This window comes from Saccoglossus kowalevskii, unplaced genomic scaffold (genome assembly GCF_978046115.1).
Source record: "Saccoglossus kowalevskii unplaced genomic scaffold, keSacKowa6.1 SCAFFOLD_315, whole genome shotgun sequence".
Lineage (NCBI taxonomy): Eukaryota > Metazoa > Hemichordata > Enteropneusta > Harrimaniidae > Saccoglossus > Saccoglossus kowalevskii.
The window spans coordinates 3,953-16,023 of NW_028188753.1; the positions used below are offsets into that span (position 1 = coordinate 3,953).

At 34.1% G+C, this 12,071-nt stretch overlaps 1 protein-coding gene across 1 annotated transcript; it reads right to left on the reverse strand.

Moving 5' to 3' along the window:
* Positions 1 to 1,681: 1,681 nt before the first annotated feature.
* On the reverse strand, positions 1,682 to 7,871 carry LOC146725339 (uncharacterized). The gene is made up of 6 exons (XM_085496411.1): positions 7,776 to 7,871; positions 4,394 to 4,475; positions 3,871 to 3,971; positions 3,049 to 3,132; positions 2,094 to 2,229; positions 1,682 to 1,947 (listed from the first exon to the last, which is right to left on the reverse strand). Exons 1-6 carry the CDS (start codon positions 7,818 to 7,820, stop codon positions 1,682 to 1,684), a joined length of 714 nt encoding a protein of 237 aa, XP_085352537.1. The 5' UTR covers positions 7,821 to 7,871.
* Between the last annotated feature and the right edge of the window lie 4,200 nt (positions 7,872 to 12,071).

Genomic DNA, 12,071 nt, shown 5'->3' on the forward strand with positions numbered 1-12,071 from the left:
GTCTGCTAGAACAAGACAGAACGTCGGATGTTGTTGAGATAACTAGCACTAGGGGTTGGCGTTTAGGTATGTCGACCCTTTTCTCCGGTTACTAGGCTACCACGCTTCGCATGTAAACATGATTTGAATATATAATAAGATGACGTCATTTATCTCTCTAACTGTTCAACGTTATGCGGGGCCGCCGTGTACTGTAACAACTTCGCTTCTTTTGGAGGACGAATACAGACCTAAAACTTTATAGTTTTGGATTTTAATGCTGCAAGGCTACTAAGTGACTCCATGTTATGTTTTTTTTTGTAACAATCAGTTCATCCGATGCTTTAAATGTACAAATTAGCGCAACGTGCCAAATGTTTTGTTTTTTGGCGTTTTCAGGCAGAAGAAATCTGACGCCATAGAGGTCATTCAAGTGAGTTGTGCGTCGTCAGAAATTCACTTACTTTCATGAAATTCACACACATTGATAACGTATTGGCGCAGAATAAAACACTTGAAGCATTTTTTGATTTTTGACTAATTCGTGGTACATGTCGCAGATAATTTATTTTCAAAAAGCCAGGAACAAGGGCTTCAAGAAAATATATAATTTGCTATGCTTGAAAACACTTTTCCTCATGAAAACAGTTTTTACTTTTTAGAGCATGATAACTCTACCGCATCCTTAAATGTGCTTCATATACATATTATGCTCAGTGGTTCTGCCGTTTGTTTGGATCGCTAAAGTTTGTATTGCTGATACATATTACACATGAGTACACATGAGCGCCTATTAATTGATGCGTAATAAGTTATGACATGTGTATAGCAAAAACAAATGATTTTGAAATTTAACATTTATTAAAATGCCAAGTTTAAACAATTATGGTTCATATAGTATATTGGAAATGTAAACAAATGGCAATGAATGAATATATCCGGACGTGAATCTGCTTCTAATTCCGGTTATTGAATGTTCCAGTGAAGCCGCTTATTAAAGGATACGCCAGCAAAATTATACATACCCTGTACCCCAGCTTTTATGGAATTCAGATGGATCATTAACATTGGTATTGGATGGGGTTATCATTTCATTATCCGGAGTCCCATTTGCATCACCACATAAGCCAATCACATCAAAGCATCCACTATAGGGCTGAGAGAGTTGCAGTTCCACTCTCCTGAATCCCCACTCCACGACTAGATCGGGGAATCCGTCCCAGTCAAGATCTATCAGGACTTCGTAGTCATTATCTGTTTTGGTCAAAAGTATCTGCATACTGCTACCCACGAATTGCGGGAATGTCGGGGTAATCACACCACCACCAAACTGAAATTAATCGATAAATAGAATTGAGAATGTTAATCTGAACAACTGGATTTATAGATCTCATCTAAAGCCAGAATCGTCGAAAGTGAAACAATCATCGTGATGCAAGCGTTCACAGCGACTGTATTATTCTATCCCAAGAAGGATTACGTTACACAAACATACATTGTTACACATAGTACAAATGTAGTGGATTATATTATACAGGTTTATACAGTAGTTAATGTATTACTTATAATTTATACTTGACCTCAACGATAAGTGGCACAATTTACCTAAGGCTAATCAGAGGGAATCAAATCAAATCATATGTAAAAGTAGATGTAGACATGCTTATGAATGTGATTTTAAGTAAACGTAATGATATAATTTTTACACGAACAATCTCACCTTGATTTCCACGGGATTGATATAATCATTGATACTGAGTTCCACAATATCCGTGTCTTGCTTGACTGTCAAAGTTTCAACACGGTAATGACTTTCATGTTTAGACTCAGTTACCTCAATATCCAGTACGTGATTTTCAAATTCCGAGTGAAATATGGTATAACTCGCACAGTCGCCGCCTTCATGATATTTGTATTCATCAAATGTTTTGAAGCGGGGATCCCCATGAACTGTACAGGTGACCACATCTATTAGAAAGAAAATGGCGCAGGGTGGAACACAATACACAGGTTTAGTTTAGTTTACCCGAGAATACACTCTGAAGAAAGTGACCGGGACAACATTACGCTTAAAAAAAATTAGTCAAAACGTTCATTCAAAATAGTATAGTCACCTCGTGGTGGTGGGCAAAAATAACCTTGGGTAAGAGTGTTATTGTTACAACAGTATCGGCACTTGGTGGCTACATGGATCGGTGGGTCATCACAGTTATTTATTCCTGGTTCGTTGGCTTCTTTTTCAATGCAGGCCTGAAATAAGTGTCCACAACAGAACATGGTATCGGATAAGAGAATATATATAAAGTGAAAATAAGCCGACACGTATCAAAATTCAAGAAAATGCAGATATGTCAAAATTTAATAGAAAGTCGAAGAAATTATAAGACGATTAAATAAAAATATTAACATAAACATTGGTGGACATTTAACGAGCGGAAGAGCTCAATGTCAACTGAACTACAGAATATCTCCTGAAACAAAAATTGTAGCACTCAATCATGCATATCAATCTTCCAGAGCATGCCCGAAGAGCTGAATGCATATATTCTAGAGAAAGAAATTGCCGATTGAAAAAAACAAAACAATTAAGTCAAATTGTACCCAATCTTACGTTAATAGTATTACCTTTTATTTCAAAAATAATTGTAATAATGTTTTCTTCCTGAATTTAAAGGCAAGCAAATTAACTTCCTAATTTATGTAGACGACTTTGTTTTCCTAACACTCAGTTCAAATCAATAAATTTAAAAAAATAACAACGATTTCAAATCGATGAGTTGCATGAATAAATTATCACTCTACTGAATTAGGTAAACTGGTGATTATTATTAGGTGTATCGTGTCCCCTGGACATGTTATTGGCGTAAATCAGGTAAATTCAGGAAGAAAGTACCCGGATGGAGGCAAACATACAAATTTGTCAGCAGGTTGAGACATGAATATGTCTTTAACGACCGGGAGTTGCGCAAATTATGCTATATGCTGTTTTTAACCGGGTGAATCTGATTGGGTGTTCACGTGATATAATAACTTATAATGTTTAACCCAGAGAACGACGTCACAACTCACTTCTATCTGCATACATCTTGATGCAAAGACAAGTTTGTCTTTTCCATTTTTTTTCTTCCATGTCAGTTCAGTCATACATTCTGGCTGCAAAACACAGAAGATATGAATGGCATATTACACACTAAAGCGTGGTCCAGCAACAAGAACGCTATATATGTATATATTTTTATAGAAGAACCTTCCCAAATAAAAGAAATTCTAAAATTTAAAAACATAAGAGGTAGTCACTAAACCACGTACTTTCACACTCAAGCGAGATAATAGACATGTTGGTGAACTAGCCTTGCACTGTGAGTGTTTTATTGTTTACACTCTGTAAAATACCATTTTTTTTACAAATAAAAAAAAAAAAAAGAACTGCCGACCTCACTTCTTAAAATTTTGTTATATTTTTGAGTGGGTCAGCCATATTTCCACATACAAAAATACACATAATATTTCTATTTAATTTATTTTATTTTATAATATAATATTGCCACTGAATTCTTTAAAATAAGTTTACCATTTACAAATTAATGTGTTGGACACTATATAATCTTAATATTTTACAATCCATATCCTTATATTTGAATCTGTTTCAAGACATTTGAAAAAAATATTTTAGAAGCATAACAATACAACGACTAGATTTGGTGTTACAGTTTGCTCCCAATTCATACTGGAATATTCCCGATATCATATTCAATGACTATATATAAATATATATATATATATATATATATATATATAGTATAATATATTAATATATATATATATAACGTTTTACATTTTAAATGCATTATGATATTTACCGTCTAAATAAACAAACAACAAAATACTCACGCGAGAGGTTTCACACTGTTCATATCTGTCAGCTAACGGTTTCATTAAACATTCCACCAAGCTTAATTTTTCCTGTTCTCCACAAGACAAACACTGACTAGCTGTGAATCGAAAAGTCGAATACACGAAGCAGTTAGGTGCGTTGTAATCTCAAATCACAATCCGGTTATGAAGGATGCATTAGGGTATAGAGCAATTCCAATGAATTCTACCGATGAAATCAAATCTAAGTACTTAGATATATTTGGAAAAGGCGATGAATAGAAATGCATGCATTTGTTAATTAATTATGAGAAGTAATAATTCTGATAATTGAGACATGATATGCCAAGAATGCAGCTTACAATTAAAAGATTACTATGAAGATTTGATAACTCAACTCCCTGGTGTCTCTAATAATAATAATGTAATTTAGCAGTGTTTCTTGTAAGGCGAACTTAAATAAGGCAGGAAAAGATTTCGTCAGGAAATGTAAATATAACTATATATACGTGATAACTTTCAATTCTTTAATTGTTCTTACCTTGTCCCTGGCCGGGGACCATCAAATCATGTGGATTTCCATCAGCACGTTTAACCACCCTAGCATTCGACTGACATGTAATCTGAAATAATCGAAACATGATTTTAACAAGGTCTGGTGCACCATAGTATAATGTACAACAATTGTACAGAATAGCAACACGATATACTGGAATGTGGTAAATAACAGTTCAAATTTTCGTAATTTGTGAATTGTTTTATCAGAGGCATAATTCAAATCGCCGACGACCGAGATTTGTTAATACGAGCACCAACGAAACAAGTGTAATTAGTGCAGCGTACCGCCTCAAATATTCCTTGGCAACTAGGAATTCCAAATGATTAAAATCTGGATTCCGCTTGAAGTTGTCATAGATACGAACCATCAAATTAATTATCGTTTATAATTTTGTAGTCAAAAAAAATCAAAAAAAGTTCAGCATTAACGAAAGAATAAATGAATGAATGAATGAATGAATGAATGAATGAATGAATGAATGAATGAATGAATGAATGAATGAATGAGTGGAGAATAACATTAACTAAAATATCTTTACACTTCAGCCCGATGTAAGGTTTATTCAGAAAACACGAAACAGATCAGTACAAAACACAATCCTAATAAAAACAAATACAGTAGTTAAAACAGCGGAGAATATTTGTTCAAATATGATCTGGAATTGCAGTCAAGGTGCATCGACTGGACTAAACTGTTGTCGACAACGCCCCGCGCCTAATGTAATTGCGTTTCCTGGACGTTCGAATGCCGGAGGAGTTTGATTGGAAATGCGAACCATTTCACGCGAGGGACTTTATTCTGCATGTTTCCAATTGATATGAATAATTCATAGTTGATGCAGACGTCATGGAATAAATTATATTAACATAATGCATGCTAATTTAATTTCAAATGACCCCCTGAATGCGTTGGTTGTTCACGTCAAGATTAGTTTGTGTCGCGATCGCGTATAGTACAGTTAAAACAAACGTCGAGTAAGTCAAGGGTGGTCACAAGGTACCAGAAAAAAAAAAATGTCTAAATTCCGTTGATTAGTTGACAGCGCACGTTCTGCAAAATTAATGTGTGCAGGTTCCCCCTGGAACAGCGCCCCCCAATGATGCAATAACAATGAAAGCAAATAAAGATTAGTGTTTTTGATTTTACATCAGTGAAAATAAATTCTACACAAAGCACTCAAACATTCTTTTCAGTGAAAATTAATTCCAGCTAAAATAAAGTAAATCATAATACGATTTGGCCTACAGTATCGAGTATTGAACAACATAGTTAAAAATTAAGTGTCTTTTGTGCAAATTGTATCTGCATGCAGATTTTGCTAATACATCTTCCTCAAGAAGAGGTTTACACATCTTAAAAGTAACTCTATTTTTAATACATCCATACTTTTTGAAACTAAGATTCTTTAGTGAATATTGAAATCCACACTCATTGAATAAATAAAAAAACTGTACATCAGGACTGTATAACCCGAATAATCCCACAGAACGAAATCCTAATAAAAACACTCACAGTAGTTAAAATAACAGAGAATATTTATACAAAATGCATCGACTGATCACATGAGGCCGTGGAAATCCACTAACTAAGTCCCACTAACCTTTTAACCTTCATATGGTTGATATTTGTTTCGTTAATTGGTATAACCACTCATCATAACACGATACCGAGTTACAAAATAATAATAAAAAAAAATCACAGACTACTTCCATTGGGGAGACTCCACAAGAACTGCGTTAAGCTGATACAAATGATACAAATGCCCTCAATCTTGTTTTTCAATTCTTAAAAACATTCTTTGCTCTCAAATTATTATTATTATCTGGGATAATATCAATTGCATTTTCCGGTGTCCCATTGATTTTGTCACACTGCTTGCATATGTATTTCTCAAAGTACTTCAATTCTCCAGAACAGCGCCTCAATGATGCAAAGTTCTAACGCACCTGTTTAAATTCAATATAGTAAAGATTTGAAAAATGTCCATGTTTCTGCACTGGGTAAAAGGTGTTTATACTGCAAGTACTTTGTTAGCGACTGTCCGTTTTCGATATTGCTTTTTTTCTATGAGCTGTTATTCAGATTTGTTTGGTCATAATTCAAAGCAAATCAAAATGAAAAATATAGGAACACGAGAATAGTCTGTTTCTGTAATATTCTTCTGTAACCGGTAATTAATAAATTATCATTATTAATCATCAATTAATTATCGTCGGTGTGTATGTCGAATACATTTTGTTTTTAGAGAATTAAGGGACAGCGTAAGGCCAAGGTCATATTAGAGCAATAATTATTTTCGGGGCATGGTACTCTACCTGTTCCCTACACTAAACTTCTGATGGTGGTGTTGTTGAATAGTCATGAATCTGTCATGGCTAGGCATGTACATCAAGCAAAGTATACAGAATTTGGTTGAAAATATACACTCCATGTATGGGAGAAGAGAGTGATAAATTCCCGTAGATGTAGATAATTGATGACAGTGAAATGAAAGTCATCTCTATCACTATATCTTACGGTACGGTAGAAAGGTGGCCAAATCTAAATATGAAATCTTAATATGAAACAGAAGAAATGCAGATTCACTGGTCTGTTTGATTATATATTGGGATATAATCACTAAAATGATTGTTGATGGAATATTGGGATGTAAAATTGTTTTAACTGATTTCTGTGAACAATCAGCTGCATGTGGAAATCAAAATTAATCGGCCAGTTGATTTGTTACACCTCCCTTCTTATTGTACATAGGTTGAGGGGGGTGCATGATAAGCCAGAGAAAGAGAGAGATTGCTATACATCTGTGTGAGAGGCCCCACAGGCATGTTATGCCTCCAAAAACATCGATATTTCAGCCATTTAGAGGTGATGTATATACATTTCAGTGAGATGGCTTAAAGGTATTTTAAGCCATTGGAGGGATGAATGAATATATATTTGAGTAGGAGCACCCTCCCCGAGAATTTGAAACCATCCGGCGAAGGAACCTTATTAAATCTTCATTTCAGTTGGAGGTCAGCAGGCATTTTAAGCTAATCAGAGGGGGCTGGATATTCTTTTAGTGGGAGTCCCACACATGCAAATTCTTTGAATGCTAAAAGCAACTTCTGTCACATTTCACACTAGCAAAACTTGTTACCAAAAGGAAATTGTGGCCTCCAAAAACAAACAAAAAACAAAAAAACAAATTCATAATCATCATAAAAAAATATCCTGGATGTACCAATTTTGGAGGAAACAAATTAAGAACGGTTTAAAATAATGACTGATGATTTAGCGTCACATACAATATATAATTCTGAGCCATCCGATAAATTCATCATGGATTCTAGAAAACAAAGCTCGAATTATGGGGAATACTCACCGCCAAGAAAACAATAGTAAACACAAGAATGGACATCCGTTTCATAATTGTAGCAACAGACTGTTGTAGTATACACTGAATGAGCACCAGTAGTTGATTCTCTCTGTTTTGTAGTTGGAGATTGTCTTCTATTTATTGGCCGAGGTTTTGTGAGGTAGGGTCCTGTCGAAATGACGATTAACATATAATTATAACTCCATGCACATAGCTAGGTTACGAATTGTCTACGTAGCAACCCCGTCGGCGATCTGTTTGTTGTAATGTCGCCACTTTATGTTTATCAAAATAAAAATGATCATAAATTTTAAATGACGTTATATAAATTTATATCCCAATTGCACAGCCTTTTTAATGTTGTTGTTGTGGTGTATAATGTATCAAGTTATTATGGTATTTGCAAGGTGTTTTAGTTACACCACGCTAACTTATGACGTCATACATGGCACTTGATACAAATAAGACATACCCGTTAGACGTATTAGAATATCTCCAAAACATATATCTATAGACGGTGCCTTTTTAATTCAGATAAAGCCCTCATACTAGGAATTTACTGGATAAAGTATTTTTTATACTCGCCTGGATATAATTTATATCCCATAATAGTCCAGGTACACTAATAATAATTTGTATTGCGTTTGTATTTTGACTGTTGAATAGACGGCTATCAAATTACTTAAAATATAAAAAATAAGTATTTATTTATATTATTGTTTTATCGTCCTCGTTTATTTTCCTTGTCTTGTGGCTAACAAATACGTGTACGAACACATAATGCAAAATATCTTTATTCTATTTTATTTTTTACTATATTTGTTATTGAAAATTCTGTATTTTAATTATCGCCACATGCCGAAAATAACAGCCTTTATATAAAAAAAACAATGGTTATTCTACTTTATATGCCAAAAGAGCCCGCGTACCTAATAATAAATGTCATTGCGTTCATATTTGGACTGTTACGCGATATGGAGGTGAAAAGTCACCCCGTCAATAGGGAAATAAAAATCACGTTCAAATAAAAAATTGAGTATTTATTTGTATTATAGTTTTTTTTTTCGTTGTTATTAAAACGATATGTTATTTTTTCTTGATTTGTGGCTGAATGCGAAAACATAATGCAAAATATTTTTATTCTATTTTATTTTTCGCTGTATTGTCTCATTACATAATCTGTGTTTTTTATTGTATCTGTGTTTATCTATCTGTGTTTCAGTTATCGCTATAAAATGACGTATAAACAACAGGCTATGCTAAACTAAACAGTGATATTAAACAGAGATTGCGACCGGCTGCCACGTAGTTAACAACATCGTCTCACAAATCAAGAATCCACAAAAAGAGTTATTTTCAGTAAGGGCGTTATCCTACACCGACCAGTAAAAAAATTGTGACTTGAACAGTAAGAAATATTCACAGGGCTCTTATTATCTCATGATCTCTAGGCACATCGAAAAAATACAAAAAAATCAATCAAACGTATTAGCAGTATGAGAAGGTATGTTTTTCATATCTTTTGACGAAAGGATACTATATGGGAAACTATTGATAATTATTATTCTCAATTGTCGTTCGATACCACGTGCAGCCCTATTATAAGACGATAACAGGTCAGTGCTGGGGTCAATGCACGAGCATACGAAAAAGGACTGCATGTGTGCAACTTCACAACGTTCAATTGTTCCCCATATTTGTAGAAATAGTTCAAACAACAAACCAGTAATCCGTCATTTTTTTCCGACCGGATGGATGAATGAGTTTGCGCAACTTCTTTCCACAAACCACTGAACCGTTTGGCTAGATTTTTGTCGTGAAACTACTTTGATGGGAGTAATTTGTTCAAGAGAAGTAGATCTACCAAAAATGTTTGACTGTAAAATAAGCCCCCCCCCCTAAATAGAGAGCTAACACATTACATTCAAATATAAAAAAAATGTATTTATTTATATTATTGTTTGCTCGTCTGTTTTTGAAGCGATATTAATTTTTTTACTTGATTTGTGGCTAACAAATATGTGTTCGAAAACATAATGCATATTTTTATTCTATTTTATTTTTTACTATATTTGTTATTGAATAGTCTGTATTTTAGCTATCGCCACATGCTGAAAATAACAGCCTTCGTATAAAAAACAAAGGTTATGCTAGGATAATCCGAGATATTGAACAGGGCTTGCAACTGGTTGTCACACAGATCGACATCGCCTCACAAATCAATGATTCACAAGAAGAGATATTTTCAGTAAATTTTTGTTTCACCTAATATTGAACAGTCACATCAGGACGTCACGATTCTGTGGTTGAAAAAACATCGCCGCTCGACGCGCTAGCAGACGTCGAACAGTATAAACCACGTGAACAGTAATCAATAATTATAGTGGTCTTATCATCTGATGATTTCTAAGCACAACGAAAAAGTAAAGTACATGCAATGACGACTTATCAACATTCAATGTTTCCTCATATGAAAAGTTTAAGCAACAAACTAGAATTTTTAGATATTACTGATGTGAACGATAATTATATCTTCATACACGTAGCCAGGTTACGAATTGTCTATGTAGATACCCTGTCGGCGATATGATTGTAATGTCGCCATTATATGTTTATCAAAATTAAAATGTTCCTCATTTATAAACGAGTTAGGGAAAGTTATATCCAAATTGTATAGCGTGATTGTTGTGTACAATGTATCAAGTTATTATGGTATTTGCAAGGTGCTGCATTTTAGTTACACCACGCTGACTTATGACGACGTCATACGCAAACTTTGATCTTGATACAAACAATACCTACGCGTTAGACGTATTAGAATTTTCCCTAAATATTTCTATAGACGGTTTCAGCGGTGCGTTTTTAAGTCAGAATTATCCCTCCTACTCGGACTATTCTGGATAAATTCTTCTAGTTAATCGTCTGGATATATATAAACTCTGTTCGTACTTTATATTCCTAAAGATTCTGCGTACCTAAGAATAAATGTTATTGTCTTCGTACATTGATTGTTACGCGACCTGGAGGTGAAAAGTCAATAGAGAGATAACAAAAATACATTCAAATACAAAATTTGAGTATTTATTTGTATTATTGTTTTCTTTCCTTTGTTATTAACACGATATTTTATTTTTTCTTGATTCGTGGCTGAATGTGAAAACGTAATGCATAATATCTTTATTCTATTTTATTTTTTACTGTATCTGTGTTTATCTATCTGTGTTTCAGTTATCGCTATAAAATTACGTATAAACAACAGGTTAGGCTAAGCTAGTGCGTGATATCAATCGGACATTGCGACCGGCTGCCATGCAGAACAACTTCGTCTCGTAAATCAAGAATCCATAAAAAGAGTTATTTTCAGTAAAATTTTGCCATGCACAATTTCGAACAGTCATATCAAGTTGAAGGGTTTTACCGTACACCGACCAGTAAAAAACCCGTGACTAGTAAAAAATCCGTGACTTATGAATCTGGTGGATGGATAACTTCTTTTCAAAAAACAGCAAACCGTTTGATTTGATTTTTTTGTGGGACCGCCTTGATGGGTGCAGATGAGAATTTGTTAAAGAGAAGTGGATCTGCCAAAAACTATGCAAATCAGCTACCAAAAAACTATAAAAATGCTTGAGATTCTTGAGAAAGTTAGTCATAAATAGAATGAAAATGTTTATTGAGATGAATCATTTAGACCCCAAACATTCTATTAGTAACGACCAAATCCACTCAAAACTTGTAATACGGTCACCTTTCATTTTCTCAGCTTTCCTTGCTCACATCATTAGCAATTCATTTATAAAAAATATTTTCCCCGGCTAAAAATAACCAGGATTACTCCAGTATTTAAACGAGGACCCATTCAGTATATTTGTAGGAAATTACAGGCCTATTTCGATTTTCCCTATCATTGGTTTATAAGACAATTGTCGGCAAACAAATGACTAATTTCATATAAAATTACGAAATACTCCAAAAATATTAAACTTGCCCTGGCTGACTTGGTCAAAGACATAGCTACAAATCTGGACAGTGGAGATATAACTATTGGCATATTTATTTACTTGAAAAAAAACATATGATACGAAAAATCATGGATTTAGGGGCACAGTATTACAATGGTTTACAAACTAACTCTTTGATCGCAAGTAGTATGCTGTAATTGACACGAGTCCCCCATACATATCACCTGCGGTGTTCCATAGGAATCGATTATCGGTCCAATTGTATTCTACCTTTACACCAATGATGTTGCTAACCAGCTTCATCGATTTCCGCCTTTTTGCGGATGAAACCAATCTTTTC

Excerpts from the sequence above, each read along its gene's own strand:
- LOC146725339 (XM_085496411.1), bottom strand. The coding sequence starts at position 7,820 with ATGAAACGGATGTCCATTCTTGTGTTTACTATTGTTTTCTTGGCG. Across the intron at positions 4,476-7,775 it reads TTACTATTGTTTTCTTGGCG|ATTACATGTCAGTCGAATGC; the intron begins GTGAGTATTCCC and ends CGATTATTTCAG. Across the intron at positions 3,133-3,870 it reads AACAGTGTGAAACCTCTCGC|CCAGAATGTATGACTGAACT; the intron begins GTGAGTATTTTG and ends TGTGTTTTGCAG.